Source organism: Haliotis asinina, chromosome 1, assembly GCF_037392515.1.
Source record: "Haliotis asinina isolate JCU_RB_2024 chromosome 1, JCU_Hal_asi_v2, whole genome shotgun sequence".
Lineage (NCBI taxonomy): Eukaryota > Metazoa > Mollusca > Gastropoda > Lepetellida > Haliotidae > Haliotis > Haliotis asinina.
This window is the reverse complement of record NC_090280.1, coordinates 46413451-46435760: the sequence shown is the minus strand read 5'-3', so window position 1 is coordinate 46435760 and position 22310 is coordinate 46413451. Positions and strand designations below refer to the sequence as shown.

Genomic DNA, 22310 nt, shown 5'->3' with positions numbered 1-22310 from the left:
TATATATACTTGTCTAGATATATACCCAGTATTGGATTAAAATGTAATTAGGGGTGAAAAATGTGTCTCTGAAATAATCAAATACATGTATTTCTGAAATGTAAACTGAAACTGAAAGCAGGAAGTGTTTTGTATGTTGTTCATATGAAGTTCTTTGTGAAAATTCATTTCAAACACAACACTTTTAATCACATACCATGAATCTCAAATCACTTATGGCCAGCTAACTCTAGCCAACTGATGGGTTTACACGAATACATTCACACTATTTCACTCTATCCTGTATTTATATGAATATTTTTACAACAGTCTATGTTTATGTGAATACATTTACTGAATTCACATCATGCTGTGTGCGTGTGAAAACATTCACTGCATTCTGTGTTTATGTGAATACAGCACTCTGTATTTGAGAATACATTCATGTTTTGCTGACCCTTGAAGTTCCGAGGTAGAACAGGTCTTCAACAACTCATGCTTGCCTTAGAAGACGACTCTGCTTGTCGTAAGAGGCGACTAAGAGGATCAGGTGGTCAGACTCACTGACTTGGTTGACACATGTCACCGGTTCCCAGTTGTGCAGATCAATGCTCATGCTGTTGATCACTGTATTGTCTGCTCCAGACCCGATTATTTACAGACCGCTGCCATATAGCTGGAATATTGAAGGGTAAAAATTAATTCACTCACTCATTCTAGTGATGTCAGTCACTGGATTGTCTGGTTCATTGTTACCTGACCACCATCATTCAGCTGGAATATTGTGGAGTGTGGAAACAGACAACAGATGACCACAGCTTATGTTTTTACTGTAAAGTTTGATCTAAACCAGCTCATTTCACCCTGGCAAGCTTCTAGTAATCTATGCAATTAAATATGTGCCCTGTTGTCACTGACTGGTAGCCAAACTATGTGTCCAGTGCTGTGGTCAGTCGTTGTAATCCCTCTTGCAGTAGCCAGCTTCATCACATCTCTGACCAATGAGCATTGGCAAAATCTCTTCTACAATCACAAATATACTCATGCCTGCCAGTATTACATACGCCTCAACTTTTTTTGAATATCACTTATAGGATGTAACTTGTTCAGAATTTGTGCATATCAGTGTTTGTTTGAACATTAACCCATTAAACACTTTGACAGTGGAAGTAAATGTTTGCTTTTAATGTAGCGGATGCTTCTTAAATACATGGATGACATTTACCATTGATCAAATACACATGCAAAAGAGGATGTTCAGTGCTAAATCAATGGGTATCTTATTAAATGAATTAATTTGTCTTGTGATCCGTTGGTAAAAGTTAATTATAGTGTACATTTTAGATTATTGTGTACAGTGAAAGCTGCCCAAATCGGCATCTGTCCAATCTGGCAAAATGTCAACACCAGCATAAAGACTCAGTCCTGTTTAGTACATTTATCATCAGCTCTACAATCCAACACGTTGTCTAAACTGGATTATTTCTTCAGTCCCGATGAGTGCCGGTTTAGACAGCTTCCACTATATATATATTTTCAGAGGGCTAAAGGTGTAAACCAGATAAGCATTAGGCCATATTTTCATCATATGTTGTGTGTTTCATTGGCTTGATCAGGAATCATACCATCTTTGTGGTCCTTTGAAGCAGAACTGATTGCACATGCTTCTTATGGCGTGAACATTTTCTGTTTCAGACTACAACTTTAAGTCTTGGGGTTGTGATCATGCTGGTGTCTTTTGTCATCGTGTACTTCATCAACGAGCAGTCAGATATATTGTTTTCACACCCAACATCTAATAGATATTACACATATTGAAACTAGGTAAAAATCAACTTATTTTAGTCTTCACTTCGGTTATGGCAATGATGGTCAAGGTCATCTTGATAGTCAAGGTCATATCTTGCCATCTGTATGTCCTGTACAATGTTCATGACTCAGGTAAATGATCAGTAATATTTAGACAGTTTATAAATATTAGCCAGTTGTCAAACTTGTTTCTTCCCTTCATTTTAGTTTCATCTCTGTATTTCACTGTCTGAAATATACACAAAGAATTGGTATCACCTGACCAGGATGTCTTTTTCCATTTTAACGTTTGATGATAACCCTGTGCTTTTGGAGCTGCATCATCTGAGAACTAGCAGCTCCTGAACAGGTCATCTGGTTTTATCTCTCCTGATGAAATGTGCTGTTATGGCCAGATTTTGTGAAACTTGTTTGATTTTTTGTTGGGTTACCATTGATTGTACCTAAGTTGATCTTCATCATTTGTGTTTGAAGTGGGTTAAACGGGGTTGCTCAGGGCCCACTTGCACAAAGCTTGTACATTGATTGTATCTCTCATTTAAGATTGCTTTGTGCAGATGGCACCTGAAACTACAACAAGCTGGATGAGTGGACAATCAACCAGAAGTACAACCATATTACAAAATGTCTGTCTTCTCTTGTTCAGAGTAGAAATATACTGCACTGTAATATGTCATTGCTCTAATAGCCATGCACCCTGTAGATGTACACTATGTGCTATAAATGCCTTACTAATTGTCTATGGGTAAAGGTGATTAACTGTAGGCAGTGTATGAAATGAGGCCTGTCCAACTGCCTGAGATGGGCATGATTTCTGATGAACGGTCTAAATTTACAGCTGGCCAGCCTGATGGCCCTGTCAAAATTTAGGAAAACATGTTCCAGTAACATTCATTGGATTGTCTTGTCTGGTTAAATCCATTCTGATGTCTAGCGGTGTTTTTGGCTTATTTCATTCACTGCTGAAAGCTCCCTCAAGGTTCCATATTTTCCTAGAACATTCCAGTCTTGCTTTGGGACCATATAGGTGTGTAGATATATAGAGGCATAGTTGGTAGTCTGTTGTCCTGTGTGAACATGGTTGTCAGGAAAGGCGGCACCTTTCTGGTGAATTCAGTTTCACATGAATATACTCAAATGATGATAAATCCAATGTCTTGGTTCTTTGATACCCTCATGTTATGGCTTTTTGGTCACCTGACAGTCGCTGTTTTTCTCACCAAGTACATGAACATCTGTAAAACATCTCTCACTCTTTAAAGATTGCTTTATCTTAAGGAACAAGTCATCATTGGATTAAATGTTTGTGATGGCACACCTCCCTTTATATTGAAAACATGGCTGTCCAAAAATGTGTGTCCAAAAGTATTTTATCAGACAAAACCATTCACTGAAAATAAGAGATACTGTACATTAATCTTCAGATATCATGTTCTATATCATAAAAGGCGACTATGCTTGTCGTTAGAGGCGACTAACTGGATTGGATGGTCGGGCTCACTGACTTGGTTGACACGTCATCGGTTCCCAATTGCGGAGATTGATGCCCATGCTGTTGGTCACTGGTTTGTCAGGTCCAGACTCGATTATTTACAGACCGCTGCCATATAGCTGGAATATTGCTGAGTGCGTAAAACTCAACTCACTCCCTCACTCACTTACTCGTGTTCTATATCATACAGACAAGTATGGGTTACATTACACAAGGGATGCCACGATACATCAATGCATCAATAATTGTCCGAAGGCAATACAATTATTGATACATTCAAAACTGTGTCGATATTTAGTTTTGAAAGTATCACTTTAAATGTGTTTATGTATCATTTACATATTTCAATTGCATCCTGATTTTCTCTATGTAATGAGTTATAAATGATTGTTTTTCATGAAACTAGAACTTTTTTTATCTTTGAGGATACAGAATATTTATCTTTTCATGAACAATTATAAAATATGAATTATTAATGTTCAAAATGTAACAAAATTTATGCAGTAATGCCACGAAAGTAGGTATCATGATGCGTATGGCATTGTGACAAAGGTGTCGGAATACGTGATCAATTCATGTAACTTATGTATTGTGACATCCCTACATTACACAGTAAGTAGAATATTTGGAGGGGAAATAAAGTGTATTGTAGTCATCTGACACTCTCTACCTGAAATTCTGACATATCATTTTCAACATAATAAGTGCTCACCACACTTTTCAAGGGTGGTCAGTTATTGTTAAAACTGTTGTCAGCTCTATGGTAATAATAAAATGTAATTTAGATGTCAGTGAAATGAAATATTTATTAATATTCCAAAATGTTCAATGTACACAAGAAAATATGAATCATCATTTGTTTCGGCCATTTATTAAGACTTCTTCCACTTTCGTCTGGAAGGGGGATGTCAATAAGGAGAGTACTGTTGGTTTATATGTATTCCATGTTTTCATGGACTGTTTAAGAAAACGAAACTGAATATATTTTTTCAGATCAACAGATACGGTTTTTAATTCCGAATGATTGACTAAGAAATACTCAGTTTATTCCTGGTCCTAGGTTTTCAAAGCTCTCCAAGTGTTAGGATGGTTGTAAGTGCAATACATTAAGGTTAACTTACAACTGTCTTAGCCGTAAGAGTGATTACAAAATCTAGACCCAGGATGATAGCACAGGGATGTGGAAACTGTTCCGGAAATAGTGAGTCATGTGTGAGCTATGTTGTGTATTGTACAGAGGGGAAACCTGTGGTGGACTGTGTTTTAAACAGCAGTAAGAGTATTTCAGGCCAGACCAATTTTATTTCTTGTTTTACAGATCTGCAGGTAGTTTCCTTTTAGAATAAGGAAAAATAAAAATTATAAATACATGTAGTATGTTTTTATTGGCCCAAAGTGTAAACTCACAAAGACATTGTTTTTGATTGTTTTTTTGTTTTGTTTTGTTTTTGCCCCAGATACACTTTATAAATTGCCAGAAGTAAGATACTTCTAATATTCAGAATTATTACCTGGACTGGTGATTTTACCTTTTCTTTTTTCGTCCCGCCTTAAAGTTTTCTGAAGACAGAAATCTGTAAACCAAGAAATGAAATTAGTCTGGCCTCAGTAAAGGTTAACAGATCAGATATTTATATGCTTTAGCTTTAAGTTTTTGATGTGTATTTCCATGAAACATTGTAGACCCTGCCACATTTACATGTTCGTCGTTGTGTTGTCATAGCAGCAAGTGTTGATTGAAGTACCATAAAAAACAGAGCATTGTGTTTGATAATGTCTTCAAGGTTTTATGTCTCACAGTGTGTATTTTATATAAGATACAGTGAAAGTTTGGGAAGGAAGAATTACAAAGCATTATGTCCAGAGTTAGTGTTTCGGTCATATGATGTAACTTGTAAATAGAATTCATGAAAACTGCTGACTGCTCTGAAACTTTCCAACTGAATTTTATGTTTGTCTTAATTGCAGACAGTTTCTTCAATACCTTCTCTTTCGGTGTTTTATTTTTTCATATAATACTCTTCATGTGCTGAAGGGGAGGGGAGTTGTGGACAATGTGTCACGACGGGTCTTCCTGACTTAGTGGGTGGGGAGTTGTGAGGAGTACCGTATTTGTTTGGGTTCCAGTCTGTTAGCATACATGTACTGTGTAGTCAGAGCATGAAAACATTTTTGATGACACAAAAACTAAAAAAAATGCTCAATCAGCGTTATTGTGTTTGTAGCTGCAAATTATATATAGTTGAGTGTACCTGTACATTCCATCATTCAGCTTTTTAATTATCCATAATTTATACATCTCACGCATGTATATATATTTACCATTGAAATGAATCGTTGTTGAAATGCATTTGTCCTGACAAGTCACTGAACCATCTTCATGCTTTTATGCCGTTGCCATCGATATAAAGTTTATGTTGTACATCTTGCATTGGAAAATGATAGTGTATATGTCCTGGTCTTGTGTTGTTAAGTGGTATAGTTTGTGTCATAGCAACTTTTTGTTAGGCTTTGTTTGAAGATTATATTTTCAGTCACCAGAATGTTTGGGCTTAGTTATGTACCTTAATTCCCAATACATGAAAAAGCAGAATTATCATTCTATTACATACTGTTATTCCAGTAATAAATCATTGCATATTTAATGGGTGGCCACTTTTTAAGCAAAGCAGTTGTATGCTTCTCCAGTAGTTTGAAGGATCCCATTTAGTTTGAGCTGTCTCAGTCAAAGCAGAGGCAGCTTCATGATGAAGAAGCAGAATCAAAAGCAGCTTTCCAAGAAAATGGCAGCGCAGGTTTCCTTTAGGTTTACTCAAGAGTTAGGAAGGAATCAACTAAATTTAAACTCCTGGAACTAACCCAACACAATAAGGTTATGACTTACAGGCAAAATATTTTGATCACTCTTTTATGTTCTGAAGACCAGTTTTTCATGTGTATATGTCTATTTTGTACATGAACATTTGTAAATATTAACATTTTATGGTCGAAAAATGTTCTCTTGTAAATAAAGTATCACAATGACCTTCAGTGTTGTTCTTTGAAGGGATATAAGCCCCCATGAAGTGACCTATTGCCTTAATATTATCATTTGTGCATGCTCAAAGTGCCAAGACATTATTAACCCGGATAACCTAAGCTGTGAGGTGCGAGGTTATTAGTCACATGACTTATCCCACCAGGTACCCACTTACTGCAGAGTGTATAGAGGCAGTTTTGAACAAACCCTTGCCTAAGGTGAGACCACGTGTCACTTGTTCTTCGTTGTGGGTGAGGAATGAAGTGCTAAAGACTCTGGAATCAAACTGATGAACACAGTTACCCATCCAAGGATTGTCCGTGCTCAAATGCCACATGACTCTTGCAATTGCATCACTCACACCCTCATAATGTCTGGTCATAAGACTGCTAGGTGACTATGCTTGTCGTAAGAGGCGACTGACGGGATTGGGTGGTCAGATTCACTGATTTGGTTGACACTTCGTTGGTTCCCAATTGCGTAGACTGATGCTCAAGCATGTTCATCACTAGATAGTCTGGTCCAGACTCGATTATTTACAGACTGTTGCCATATAACTGGAATATTTCTGAGTGAGGCATAAACCTAAACCCACTCATAAGACGGCTGAAAGCAGAGTAAAACCCACCTTGTGACATAACATAGGTGTTTCTTTTCACACTGTTACATGATGTTTTTCACAGTTACACAGACTACTATCGGATTATTTATCAAACTAATTCTACAGATTCAGCTTGATATGAGGCTGACACATAATGAAGTGGAACAGGTAAGGGTATCAGAGATTCCAGTCAGTTTCTGTCAGTCACTTTACTGCATTGCAATACTTGGGCAATCACACACTCTATAGCTTGAGTTTTGTCTAAGTTCACTTTACAATTTGCTCCCACATCAAGCTGACAGGTTTTAATATAGAGTATACTGTTCCAGCTGTATACCGTTCCCACCAAGATACTGCTGGAATACTGCTAAAAGCAACGTAAAACCATACTCACTCAGTCCAACCCCTCACTGGCAACATTACCCATCATCCAATACAATAGGTCATTGTACTTGATCTCATAGAGTAAGTGAATCAATGTTTCTGCTCTATGACAAGACACAGGTACAACTGATAACATTTAATGGCAGTAGGTACAGTTACAACAGTGTAAAGTTAACACATAACAAACATGACTATAAGAAGCTCACATTTCTTGTGGTCTGTCTCACTCTAGACTTAATGCAGTAATTGTATGACAATCTCTGCTCAACAGGGACAATTATTTACCTTGGATGTTAAGTATTTTCTACACAATTCATGGTTTGTTTAAAGAAGGTTAGACTGGCAAAAAGAAACAGTTAGTGCTTAAATGTTCCCCTAAATTTTGTTTGTTGATCAAAATACAAAGAGTACCAGTGTTTGGGCAAACCAGCTGTGAAGACAAGATTAGGGAAATACTTAGCCAGTCATAAGCTGATTTCAGTCATCAGTCCAAGTGAATGATATCCTGAATATCAGTAGCACCACTGGAGATCAATGATAAAACCCTGCTGAGAGTCATGCAGACTCAAGGTTATTGGTGCAGACACTTATTGGTTAAGCAACTAAATGCAGTTCCAAGAATGTTCAGACTATATCTGGAATTATGCTTATTTGTGAAATACAGTGTTAAAGCATCTACAGTTTCTACACAATAAAATCTGTCCAAACATAGTCAAGGACTATCAAGCTACATCTTGTACATCAAATACAATGAAAAAAAGAGGCATGGAATGTTACCATTCTTTTTCCCTCATTGAATTGTGGACCAAATCTTTTGTACAACAGAGCAGACCTAGATTCAGAACACCTGAAAATTATATGGGCCCAACAAGAAAAAGATTTCTACCTACATTTTTTTTGCAGATAACTAAAACAGCTAGCAACTGCATCAACGGCTTGTGGAACACCCAGCTACTTCAGACTATAATGCAAACAATATAGGACATCCACTCTTCATCTAGTGTATGTACACTAGTCAAAATAACAATCACTGTGAGTCTTGTGCATTTTCATCTAAGGCAAGCACACTTGGCATATATTTATGTAGTTGTAACTATCCAAACAGGGTTCCTGACATTTTCCTGAATGTAGTCAACAATCTAAAAGACCAGCTGTTCTTAGCTACTGCTAATCAATTTACTGAGAAGTGTCAAAGAGTATGAAACAAGTAACAAATAATTTACAATGATACTAAACCTGCAAGAATGAATGCACCATTGTAGAAAATTGATGCATACATAACAATTAAATTTTCCTCACACAAACTTCAACTCTGATCTTAATAAGCCGACTCTGGATTGTTCATCCAGTTTGCACGAATGTATAGAATGGACATTGCACTCAGATGGACTCACAATAATATCCAATTCACAGGATTATTGTTATGAAAGTTTCAGTTCTACATGTAATTATTACATCTTACAGTGCAAATCAAAGGTGAAATTAAGGTAAAATATTATACAGAAGCAAAAAATAGAACAGGTATATCCCACATTTTCCAAATTTCTTTTCATGTTGTATTAAACTGGCTGCGTAATGACCACAAAGAGGTTCTTTCATTGGTTTCTCTCTTAATTCATGACAGATGACTCACGCCAGGTAAACAGGTCTCATCACCAGCTCATTTGATTAATGTGAACTGAAAAGAAATTCACTCTAAATGAGAATGTAATCCCAAATCAGTCGTTGTTGGAAGTTACATAAAGTTATGAATCAAAGTTGGCCATGTCTTAAAAAGCATCTGATAAATATCATCATGATAATACTGAGGATATTGAAAGATAACATTATAACAGCCTCACAGGGGGAAAGCAACATTAGCATATTTCAAACAACTGTTTATTTCACATATTTTAACCCCCTTATGTGCAGGTCTACATACATCACAGAAAATAAATGTGGGTGATACTCCATCACTTCAGTAATGTGACAAGCTTGTTAAAATCACATATGATTTGAGTTAAAAATGACAATAAACAAGAGCACAACATTGACATGATCATTTCAAATATAGTACTTCCTAAAGCAATATGAGATTAGAAGACAAATTGTTGGAATAACATTACTTGAGCAACAAATTTACCATTAAGGGTAACACAACACAAACTCAGAATATACCAGTACCCAAAAGCTTATAGAAAATTGAATCAAGCAAAATCCAAGAATCTTAAATAAAAAGAGGCAAGAAGAGTTGTAGACACATGAACTTATGCTGAGTTTTGTTTCTTGTTCAATATTGATGTCAGTACTCAGTTACGTCAAGGCTGATGCCAAAACAGATCAGAGACTGATATTATAAGTAATGCTCCATTAGAAGAGTGGCACAGCATCAACGAAGTCACTGAGTAAGAGGTTACTAACAGGATCTGGTGGTAAGGCTCGTTGACTTGCTTGACACTTCATTGGTTCCTCATGCTGTTGATCACTGGGTTGTCTGGTTCAGACTCGATTATTTACAGACAGCCATATAACTGGAATATTGCTGAACTCACTAAGCTGAAGATCTGGTTACTGGAGAACAAATATGTAACTGAATGCCCTTGGGTTGGCAACATTCTTAAGGATCAGATCTACACTTGTTTGATACATCTTAATCTCATGTTACTGAAGGAATTAAGCACCTATTCACAATAGCAACAGAACATGTCTTTATGTTGATAATAAAAATATATCAGCATTGAAATAAAAGTTGACAAAATCCCCATTATATTAATGTAACCAAAGCTGGCTGGCCGTTCCAAAGTCTCTGAACACTACTATGGCACGGTGAAAAACATGGGTCCAGCGTGCCTTAGGACCGTGCCACTGGGATCTCTGTCCAACAAAATAACCATCACAACCATAGTTGAAGGTGGGGTGATTTGTTCACCCATGATTCACATGCTGCTGACTGGCAGGCAGGGGACGCCGGAACAACAGAACATGGGGCTCTGCAAGAGATAATGTTTGTAAATATGCAGGAAAATATGTAACTGCTTCTTTGCAATGCATTCTACTGATAGTGGGGACTTGAATATACTTTTATATTTAGCTAAATGACAGAGAGAAACTGATCTTAGCTAGCTGAATTCTCATGAGTCAGTTGAGTTTACATAATACAAAATCTGTGCAAACAGCAAAGGGATTTAACAAAACTAATTTGTTGCAACTGCACAGTGTTTCCGATTGACACAGAAGATGAATGCAGTTCTTGGGAGTTTAGTTGCCATCAGGAAAACTGGCAATCAAGAGCATAATGTAGCAAATGTGAATCTTGTTCACTATTTTCATTTTGACAAATATGAGTCAATCACATTTAGTTGCTGCAAGACGTTTTTAAATGAAGTCATTTGAGTTCTTGACAAACTAACATCTAGATCATATTTGCAACCATTTTAGTTCAAGCTCTAAAGTGTGGTGCAGAGGATCGTGTAGTGTTATGGGTTTGTTGAGTGCAGCACGGTGTAGAGATAAAAGAGGGCACAGTGCTGTGTGGTGTAGAGAGGAGAGTGGTGTGGAATGAGTAGAGGGTGGAGCATTCAGTGAGGAGCATGGTGTACAGAGTAGAGGGCGGTGTAAAGTGCGGCACGTGGTGAAGTGTGGTGTAGAGAGTGGAGTGTTCTAATGGCATGGAGTGTGGTGTAGACAGTGGAATGTGGTGCAGTCTGTTGTGCTCAGCATGGAAAGCCTGGTTACCTGGTGAGTGCATCATGTAGTGTATCCAGCCTGGTGACTGCTGTACTCCCAGGTTTCTCCACTCAGTCTCTGTCATCAAATGGTTTTTTGGTACCTGCTTCGCTATGTCTGACGGCAGGATGACATGTCTAGGAACAGCAAGACAATGAATAGAGCATTTCAAAGACTATTTGGTACTCTTAAGTGATTAAAAATACACAGAGGGTCCTGGGCTTTCATGCTGAATTTCAAACACAGATCATCTTATAACTGAAGGGCGATACCCAACATTCTGTGAATTCATGGTTCACACACGATCAGTTTTAAGACATTTTCAAAGATTTACATTAAGATCAAATTGTTTTGGGTTTGTTTCAAATTATTCAGAATTTCACTTAATTTCATTGTCAGACTGGATGGTTTGTGGAATCTTATATATCATCAACAGTCCACACACATTTCAATTTCCATCAGTCAAAATACTGACTTTTGACAGTTTTATCTGGATGTAGCATGAGACCCATATGTGATTCACGGATAGCATAGAGGCACTTAACACAAAGTGATCTCTGCCCTAAGACTATTGTAAACCTTTATAAAAGTGTGGGATTACAGTCACCACAGCACTAACAGCACAACCAGGGTCATAACAAAAACATTCACGAAAAGTTAATCCAATCATATGTTTTGTTAAAAAAATATTAACTAATGTAAATGAAACTATCTGTGACAGCACTATAATTATCCTATTGTTTTTGTTCATCCTTTGGTAATACTATGTTTATTTACCTGTATTCAAACTTTTCATCGTAATACTTCTCTGAGTAGGTGATTTGGTTGACAGGCATTTTGGAGAATTAAGTCTGAAAGAGAAATCTCCTGCTATTACTCATGAGTCAGTTAATTCAACAACTGAGACAAGCAGTTACTTGTAGCAAGCTGAACCACCCAACTATATTCCTGGGACATATTTGATGTCATGGAATAAAAAGGCACATATTTTGTAATATTTGGAACTGACCCAAAAAATCTTGGATTTGAATCCCACTTGACATTTTTTCAAGCAAGCAGAAAACAGCAAAGGCTCCTCTTTGTTTTACATCATTTGAATACATGTTGTTGTGGTTTTTTTTGTTTTACCTTTTTTCTTGTATTTTATTTTTGAATATATACATTATGAATACAACGAAATTGTTTTTGTCCCAATAAAGCATTTGTCCTGAAACCATACCTTCCTGGTGATAACCATTAAGAATGTATTAAGAATGTACAACTGCATAACTCTCTAACTCTGCACACAGGATTTTTGCCTTGAAAATTAATTGTTAATCTGTATAATTTCAGTGGGTTCAGGAGGAGAGGGGGTAAGAGTTTCGCTCGTAACCCCCATCCCATCTAAAACAAAAGTTACAAACTGACATGTATGCATACCTCACCATAAATAAACATTCGATAAACAGGTACAGGTATGAAAACAAATCGATGAAATTATTTCAGTGTTGGAATATTACACTGGGGAGGGACTCCCCTGGGCAAATTTACTATGTGAAAAGAGAGGGTTACAGGAAGAACTCTTTCCTCCATCCAAAACAGTCATTTGCGTGCCTTTCTGTTATATGGTTTGGAAATGAAAATTGTTATTTGTTTCACATAACGACTAAAATGAGTTAGTTGATGGGTGATGTCATTTTCAACAGAACAGATTATAAGATTAATACGAAATTGAATTTTACACTCACGAACACATTGTAAATTATGCAAATGTTCGCTAGGATGTGGCTGCAAATAGGATTATTTGATCATTTTCGTTATTGCAAGAGATTTGTATCGATATTGAAAATAAATCAAACAAAACACAAACGCCTCTAAAAGCCTTCCGTTGTGTTGTCATATTTTGTGTAAAATAACAAGTGCCCCGAATGACAGTCATCGCACTGAGAACGCGACGTGTGAGATGCCGTCTGCTTGAGATGTTGAGGACAGCGAAGAAAACAACATTATTGTTATCAAGAATGATGTCTCATCAAACACAAATGGTAACATGGGCTGCACAAACGAAGTTCTGGAAACACTGGTCAGAGACGTACACAATTATACCTATATGCACAAAATATAGTGCTGGTTGGGTTTGTTGACAAAATTCATGCGTCGCGCGCCTGCAGTTTGAAATCTCGCGGTATTTCACATCGTACGATAAATACTATTTGTAAGACACCTTTCAATATCACTAGTGTCGTTGAGAGGGTGTGAGTTCATTGCTACATATGTTTGCATGTGAAGTGTTTTGATATCATCCAGCAATGATATTTTAACCCGAATATCAGTAAAATATTTTATTTCTTGAAATGTTACATGGAATATAATCCAAACAGATAAGAAACTTTGCAGTAAACACCAGTTTCACGCTTCGAGCGTTCACTCGCGCCATTTGAAAACGCTCCGGGAACACACAAAGTGATGTTCATTCAAAAGGAATGATAAGAAACACAAACCAATACAAATGCTATAGTTGTAGTTGTCTACAGAATGATGTGTAAACAACCACAAACAAAATATGGATGCACAAAGGAATTACACCCAAACAAACCATACATCCATGACACCACCACCAAAACTGGAACATGCCATACTACCAGGAAACATGTTCGTTTGAGTTGTCACGCCTTTCTTGTCCGGTTAAAATCAAACAGTCGGATTATCTCTAGGCAAGATGTAAGTTTGCAAGACTGAATTCCCTTAAACAACAGGCACATCATTCCAGATGCTGTACATTCAGTTGGTTTCAACATCTATCCATGGTTCCCCATCTGGACGCTCGCTCATGATGACGTTATATATCCATGTGATGAACTCTAATGGCACCAAGTCAGTACTCTCAGAACACCTCAGCTTGGTTTTAATTTTTGTTAGATATATTTTTATTTTAAATATTTATTACAATTTTTGAAACATCCCATAATGCGAAACACACATAAGTACCAGGCCACGTGTTGCTTTTCGTTCAAGTTCAAATTACATAAATAAACTCGGACTTTCTTTTGCCCCTCAGTTTATTTTATTTCACGAGCAAGAAATCCAGCAACGAGAGGTGACAGACATTTGAGCGTACATGTAATTAAAAAATGTGTGCAACAATGTGTATACATGTCTGTTTTTCGTTGCAGTGCCAACCCAATGAATTGAGATGCATAGTCAGCCCTGTATCAACTCCTATTCAACCAGGGATAATCTACTACATGCAGTTAGAATCTCCCTGATTCAACAGTGCATCCTCTCCCCTAGAACTCGATTTTAACCAGCGCGATGCGCATTATTTAATGATTTTGCCCATGGCATGAAATAATAATTATCTATATTGCCGTCATATAGGTGTATTGATTCTTTTTGCTCTAAGAAAGTGTGTGTGTGTGTGTTTGAGAGAGAGAGAGAGAGAGAGAGAGAGAGAGAGATCTGGAAGTATGAACAGCTGTGGACTTCACCTCTAAATGAAATACATGCGAGTGTTTGACACAGTTCTCAACTGTTGTCAAGGGCAATACCCAATAAGATGAAATAAAAGAAATGTGACGATTGAAGTTTCGGTGGCGTAAATACAAAGTAAATAGTCGTCGACAAATACAATTTACAAAATGGTGTCATATTGGTATTTGTGAAATTAATATTATTCCACATTTCCGAAACAGATAAAACTCTGTTTACATCCTATTAATCTTGAAATTATATAGGTAGTAAAAGCTACTAAATTTTTGTCTAACTGCCTATACGGTTTACGTAAAACCAACGTTTCATTTCAGTTACAGTGATAGGAAAAATAAATTTCGCAAATTTTGTGTTCGTTTCAGTTTCCTTTGCTGATAATTTACTTCCTCCAGCAGACAAGATGGCGATGCTTTTGAGGTAGTAGCGATGTTGTCAATAGTTATTTCACACTTACCATTCACTATTTACTCATGAATTAAATAACTAGCTGTGTGCTCGAGCAGATCTCTGTAGTGAAGCACTAGTCAATGACTTGAAGTGCTAACTATCCTCTTGTAGCTTATGTGTTTGTTATGCAAAGCAACTCTTGAAGGACGTCGCTGTTTTTGTGTTTAATCTCATTCCCGTTGAAAATGAACCTTCTTTCTGCTGCACATTTGCTTGTCATGTTCTAAATTGTTAACGCACACATAATGCATTGTGTAATTAAGAAAAACAATTTTTGAGAGCAGCCGACTTGTTATTCACTGACCTTCACCTCTGTGACCTTGATTGGCGTTTTTGATAATTCGAAGAGCCCAATCTCACCCAGAGATGATCCAGTAAACCTTGGTCACGTCGAAGAATCAGATAGAAAGAAATACGATAAAGAAACTGGCCTCATTTATAATATTTTACTCAAAACGTAACATCTAACATATTCTGTTGTTGTTAAAGCGTTGGCTTGTCACACCCCACCTGGGTTTGAATCCGCAAGTGGGTACAATGTGTGAAGCCCATTTCTGGTGTACCACACCATGGTGTTGCTGGAATATTGGAAAGACTTCTGCCCATATGCCCCCTAAAATGTCATTGTAGGCAAATGATATCACCAGAATATATATTCCTCATCTGGTAAGGGAGGGTTTTAACATGTATTCAGTTGTATCTCAACATACTGAAATACATATTACTTTAAAAAATGCCACTCAAAGAAAGTTTCCTCATTGTAAAAATTGGATATGGGTGGAAGTCTTTGGCAGAATATTTTCTAACCTAGTAAAAGCATTGTAAAACCATGGAGTTCACATGGCACCAGTCAATATTCAGTGACTTATCTTCTTGTTTCTTCCATCACTCTATGTTATTGCTGTTGATAACAATAGAAAAGAACAATGTTATTTTTTTATTTTTTGTAAAATTATATAAATCTTCTCTCTGTAGGAACACATGAGGCACATTGGGTATGAGGAATCCAGTTGATCTGGCTGGTACAAGTGGTTAGAGTTTGATAAACATGATACAAGGTACAAGTGATTGACAGGTGTGGTTTGGGCTGCCCAGTTCCTAGCACATGTTATGAAGACTTGTTTCACAATTCAATTGTTACACCAGTGATATGTTGTATTACAGATCAGTGGGCAGGCAGTGTCTGCTGAGGCAGCATGCAGTCTTTGTCAATAGGTATGTATTTCCTAACATACTGACCACAGGCAACTTGTTTATTTGTATACACATACTACACTGGAAGTAATCCATACTTCAACAGGGCTCCAGAATTAGGCAGTATTGGCATATGTATGGATACAACATATGCTCGATACTGTAGGAAATGATTTAGGAAATGTAGCAGTTATTTAATACAGCAGTGGTGTACCGTCTTAGAATCAGTGTACAGTCCTAGAATCAGTTACAGCCATATTATTCTGAAAAAGTGACTCGTGAACGCCCGGGGATAGAAAGGCCTTCAGCAACCCATGCTTGCCATAAATGGGGTCTATGCTTGTCATAAGAGGCGAGTAACAGGATCAGGAAGTCAGCCTCGCTGTCATGATTGACTCATGTCATCGGTTCCCAATTGTGCAGATCAATGCTCATGTTGTTGATTACTGGATTGTCTGGTCCAAACTCGATTATTTACAGACCGATGCCATATAGCTGGAATATTGCTGAGTGTGGCATAATACTAAACTCACTCTCTCACTGAAAAAGTATTGTTTTATTGTTCAGTTTCCCACAATATAAGATAAATATGAAGTTAAACAATATAATATTATCTTTAGGAAAATATAAAGAAACACTGTTATCTCCATGGGAATCGGTTTTAGCATCTTCACTTGTAAGTTTACAAAGTTACAATTCTATATACGACAAATATCTATCAAAATGTAAAAGAAATCTATTTATAAAGAAATCATAATTTGTCCTTTAAAAAATCAATTCCACACATTCACTTTTTTTCAAGTTCTTTTGTCGAGCAGGCTGCATGAGAACTAATTAATATTCAGGAGCAAAAACTGCCAATCTCATTTGTTCCTTGAATTGATCTGCGAGCATGTGACAAACTTCATGTGCTCACCATGTTCCATTCTTCAAATTGCGCAACCCGATACCGAAACTGATACAGGTATTTCAGGTTAGCGATATATATATATATGTTATTGAAAGAAAATTCCTTGAGCTGCATTTACACACAAACATTTGACTTGTATGTGGCAGCTGAAATATTGAGTTGTTTCAGTGTCATGAATGCTGTAGAACATGCTGATACAATGCTTTATTACAGTACTTCACAGAATAGATTTTTCTATTTCAACGTGAAGAGAACATCTTTGTTCACCCTTCAACAACACAAAACAGAAAGACAAACATTTATTGTTTTTCTTGATGATCCTGTGACACAGCAAGTGTCCGTAACTTAATAGCGTTAACAATTGACAACCTGGAAGGTAGTTGGCTGATGTTGGTGTTTGACAGTGAATTGACAGTACAAACGATTATAATCAATTGATTATCGATTGGACAGAAGCGATAATCAATATGACAATATGTAATGATAACCAGCTATAGAAATAATACTCTAAGTTATCAGAGCTGAAAATGGTGTTGGCCATGAGGACTTGATAACAAAGGCTGTTGGTGTGTGTGGTTTTCAATTGTCTTCGGGCCTATTGGCAAACAAGGACAAGTTGGAGCGATGCAGAGAACACATGTAGAAGAAGTAGGTGGTACACAGTAATGAGCAAACCCATTTGATTTGTGAAAGCTAGAGCAGATGGAGGCTAGTGCTCAAAACATGCCATGCTCAAAACACTTTAACTTGGTCGGTGTAGCAAGTCAGTAACTTAATCATGGAAAATCTGGGGCCCCTTCCTTCACAATGGCAAATGCCAGTGAGCGGCACTCATACATGCTAATCAGTTGTCAGGTTGATGCTCAACATATCCTTGTTTGCCAGTAAGGACTGGCGTTAATTTCAAACGCTGTTTGAGATACATTATGAATAACAATATAATAGAAAGCTTTGAATCTGCATGTAGCTTAACATTATTTCAGAAGGTTTTAGTGTCACTGGTGTATTAACAACTGTGGATGAGTGGCTGAATCTGATGGCATATTTCATAGTCATGGTATCACTATTTTAGGTATTGTATTTGTAACACCTCCACCATCAGTGCTCCAAGGGTCTGACCCGTGAAGGTCCCGGGGTAGAATAGGCCTTCAGCAACCCATGCTTGCCATAAAAGGTGACTATGCTTGTCATAAGAGGCGACTAACGGGATCGGGTGGTCAGACTAGCTGACATGGTTGACACATGTCATCGGTTCCCCACTGCGCAGATCGATGCTCATGTTGTTGATCACTGGATTGTCTGGTCCAGACTCGATTATTTACAGACCGTCGCCATATAGCTGGAATATTGCTAAGTGCGACGTAAAACTAAACTCACTCCCTCACTCCAAGGGTCTATGTTGATCATATTACTGGATCCTCCACATATTGCTTTGTGGAGTTCACAATTTTTATACCACCAAATCAACTTGCATTCTCGTTCTAGCAAGAGGGACACAGACTACTCCGACCAGTGTCAGCGGACAGACTGCAATCAGCAAACAGCAGTTACCTCATTTGACATTGCGTACAACTTCACTCATGCATTGTTATCTGCTGTACACACTGTTGTAGGATTCACTTAAAGTCCCTGCATGGAATATTGTTTATCAGACTTCCATGATTTGTACAAGGTTCATGTCAAGCCACTGCATTCATTGTGTACATCAGTAGTGAAGTGACGATGAAGTAATGACAGTGTGACATGTTTGAAGTAGAAGGTCTTATCCTAATTCTGTTGTTCTCAGTGTGTCTGTCTGATGTTTTCCAGAATTCCAATGTCTTCAAGTACAGCCTATGAGGAAATGAGGAAGTACTGGGACAAAAACAGGCAGCTCAAGCGCCCTCTCTCACCTTTCCTTTCTTCATATAGGTAAGTGTTCAGTATGCACAAAAGTATTACTGTAGACAAAATCATACATAATGACTGATGACAGGCACATTTTCTACTTTACTATGCCATCTACATCCAGTGGTGACCATGCTGTCAAACAGTGTACTGCAGTGGAATAAAACTGATCCTTTATCATGTTTAATAACCTTTCAATAAATTATGTATCCAAAAGTGAAACAATAAGAACAGACTCTGTCAGACTTCAATTTATGTTGAAGCCACACTGGCTGTGTGGGTTAGATCGCTGGAGATTACGTGTCTACAGCCTAAAAATGTACTAGATTCTGTATTTTACTGAGAAAGTGTATTCCCAAATATAACATGTTTCATTTGACCAATTGTGTTTCCTTACAATTGTCAATGAGTGATATTTCTATTGCAACATAGCTCCCAAACCTTATACTTCATGACTGCAAAGCATTCATTCATGTGTCATGATGGTGATGCATATATTTATGGATTACAGTACCTGGGGATATCATCCCAATAAGTCGAGCCAGGAAATGGTCACTGAGATGGCAGTAACTATAAACTTATTGATACTGACTTAAATTTTTGCTGTGGTCCATTTTCAGATGTTTATTACTGTCATTACATAATCAATATGTTACACTTTTATGGCTCACATATTGCTGACTACAACATTTATCCCAAGTAAAACAATGTATTTTTTGTCTGGCAGGCCTCATCTCGCCATGTCTATGTCACTGACTCATCGAGTAACTGGTGTTGGCATGTCAGTGGGTGAGTGTACCAGGCCGATAGAGTAACGGGTGTTTGTGTCAATAGAGTATACTAAGCGCACTGAGTAATCGGTATGTTATGTGAGTATACTAACCTCATCAAGTAACTGGTGTGCTCATGTCAGTAGGTGAGTATACCAGACCAATTGAGTAACCAGTGTGGGCATGTCAGTAGGTGAGTATCCAAGTCTCATCAGGTAATCTGTGCAGGTTGTTAGTATGTGAGAATACTAAACTCATCGAGTAACCAGTGTGAGTATATCAGTAGGTGAGTATACTAAGCTCACCAAATAGCCAGTGTTTTCATGTCAGTGGTGAGTAGCCAGTGTGTTTGTGTCAGTAGGTGAGTATACTACGCTCATCAGGTAGCCAGTGTTTTCGTGACAGTGGTGAGTACCCTGTGTGTTTGTGGCAGTAGGTGAGTATACTAAGCTCATCAGGTATCCAGTGTTTTCGTGTCAGTGATGGGTATTCTAAGCTCATCAAGTAGATGATTCCAGACCAACTTATAAGGTAGAGTAGAGTTTCTGTGGTACTTGTGTGCAGCATGATTTTTGTAAGTAGAATTGTCAGAATATTTCTACAACGGTCTTACCTATGTCTGCTTGACCTGATGGTGTTGTGTTACTGTTGTGTCGGGGATTTCTGTCCTGCTGCTGTGTCTCCCAGAGGGCTACCCCTACTCTCAGTCTGACTTCACTGTTGTGTGTTACAGGTGTGTTGGTGTCTCTGTCATGCTGTTGTCACTTCCAGAGGGCTACCTCTACTCTCTGTCTGTCTGTCTGTCTGTCTGACCTCACTGTGTTGTGTTTGGAGTCTCAGTGTTGTTGTGTATCCCAGAGGCCTACCTCTACTCTCTGTCTGTATGTCTCACCTCACTGTAATGTGTTACAGTTGTGTCGGGGGTCTCTATCCTGCTGCTGTGTCTCCCAGAGGGCTACCCCTACTATCTACAGATGATCAAGGACTTGTCCCTGGGCCCGGCTATCATCACTGGGATGAAGTACACTCTAGCTCTGCCTGTCACCTATCACTTCCTTAATGGAATCAGGCATTTGGTGAGTCTTATGAGGGTATAGTTCAAGTAATTATTATTCCATGTGTTTTGCCAGGCTCAGTTTGTACAACAAATGGATCTTTTGGTCAAGCAATTTCTGTAAATTCCGGCTGGCATTTCAAACAAATTTAAGTTTGCATGAGTTTTTCACTCCAGTACATTACACCCTCCCATATGGGTCATCAGTTATGAAAGTCCCTGTATACATCCCTGTATACATGTAAAACACATACTGTCTGACTTGCATTAATCCCTGTATAACACATGCAGCCTGACTTGCATGTATCCCAGTATAACACATACTGTCTGACTGGTTTGCCTATACTGGATAAAAGATAGTGTATTTAGTTTTAGCATCGATGTGATGACTATGTTAAAGACTGTGTTCTCTTGCTGTCAGCCACCAGTCTGTCTGCTTACATTCCATACCCACATGCCAAATGCAGTCTGAAACAACATTCATTCACCTATGCAATTTTGTGTCTTGCAGGCATGGGATGCTGGATATGGTTTTGCCCTGAAAAACCTGTACCAGTCTGGCTACTTTGTCATGGCTCTCTCCCTGCTCGTATCCACAGGATTTGTTTTTGGTATGTGAAATAGGTTTCCATCTCAAGCCGAGTTGACAAGCCATCATCATAACATTGCTAGCAGCCTCACCAGATCTCGGCACACAGTCCTGCCTGAGAGAGTTATGTTCTTGCCTGCACAAAGACCATCCGAATACCACCAGTTTGTTAAAAAAACGGATTGTACGTGTGATATGATGTGTGGTAGATCTGTGTGCTTGACAGAACATGATCGTCACATAAAACAACTTGTGAATTCAGTTTCATTTCAAACATAAGATTTTGTCAGGGGTATTTTACACTGAAAACGTCAGTCTTGTCACGAAATTGCTGAGTTTACACTGTGAATTCAGGTAGGGACCAGCTGTATGATGTGTCCATCATACTGATGTTAATTTGCAACTGATCAGACCTGAGATGTTTTGTGCCCTGATATCTTCTTTATTAGTGAAGCTATGACTTACTCTGTTAATGTATTGCATGTGGTGTGTGGTTTAAGGCTATTGTATGCAACGTAAGACAGGTGATAGTATTCAGTAATTATAAGCACATACAAATTTGTAAAATGTGCATGCATCTTAAAGATGGGATATGGTTTTTACAGCAGCTTTCTATTTTAGTCAGGTCAAAGGAAATTTGATAACAGAAATTTGTGGCTGTGTGAAATGCATTCTTTGGAATTCACCATGTGAAGTTATTTCGTTTGTGCTTACTTGTCTTTTTGAATATTGTTAGATGGCTGTCACAGAATTCCATTTTGTGGAAATGTTGCTTTATGGTTTCAAATACAGTACCAATCATGGATAAAACAGAACTACAGATTGTTTGAACAGAACAGACAGAATGCCAGTTTGTTGGATAATGTATATTCACATGTGTGATAAACATATGTAATATACATGCTTACATTGAAATATATGTTTTGTTGAGTATTTCCAGTAAATATATAATGGTTGTTGAGTGTTATGTCATATTTTCTGCCATGGTATTTCTGCAACAGA

General features: G+C 37.7%; 4 protein-coding genes across 5 annotated transcripts in view; 3 read left to right on the top strand and 1 right to left on the bottom strand.

Annotated features, from left to right (window-relative positions):
* The window catches only part of LOC137291947 (nicastrin-like), a 28343-nt gene extending 22033 nt beyond the window's left edge, over positions 1-6310 (top strand). Inside the window, exon 15 of the mRNA XM_067823503.1 lies at positions 1675-6310. Coding sequence (XP_067679604.1) covers positions 1675-1797 — 123 coding nt within the window. The 3' untranslated portion in view covers positions 1798-6310. The remainder of the gene's footprint in view (positions 1-1674) is intronic.
* LOC137292233 (anaphase-promoting complex subunit 13-like) overlaps positions 1-22055 on the top strand; it is a 384028-nt gene extending 361973 nt beyond the window's left edge. The window contains exon 3 of the mRNA XM_067823819.1: positions 22045-22055. The gene's annotated coding sequence lies outside the window, so the exon portion shown is untranslated. The remainder of the gene's footprint in view (positions 1-22044) is intronic.
* LOC137279485 (cyclin-dependent kinases regulatory subunit-like) lies at positions 7408-13175 on the bottom strand. 2 transcript variants are annotated; one of them, XM_067811818.1, is made up of 4 exons: positions 13065-13175; positions 11767-11840; positions 10999-11126; positions 7408-10253 (listed from the first exon to the last, which is right to left on the bottom strand). In XM_067811818.1, the coding sequence occupies exons 2-4, from the start codon at positions 11823-11825 to the stop codon at positions 10189-10191; spliced, it is 252 nt and encodes an 83-aa protein (XP_067667919.1). In that variant the 5' UTR covers positions 11826-11840; positions 13065-13175; the 3' UTR covers positions 7408-10188. The 2 variants fall into 2 exon arrangements, with proteins under 2 accessions (XP_067667919.1, XP_067667918.1); XM_067811817.1 differs by having other exon boundaries at positions 13075-13162.
* On the top strand, positions 14812-22264 carry LOC137292224 (succinate dehydrogenase cytochrome b560 subunit, mitochondrial-like). The gene is made up of 6 exons (XM_067823806.1): positions 14812-14874; positions 16069-16119; positions 18818-18919; positions 19623-19684; positions 20578-20741; positions 21231-22264. The coding sequence occupies exons 1-6, from the start codon at positions 14858-14860 to the stop codon at positions 21336-21338; spliced, it is 504 nt and encodes a 167-aa protein (XP_067679907.1). The 5' UTR covers positions 14812-14857; the 3' UTR covers positions 21339-22264.
* The last annotated feature ends 46 nt before the right edge of the window (positions 22265-22310 follow it).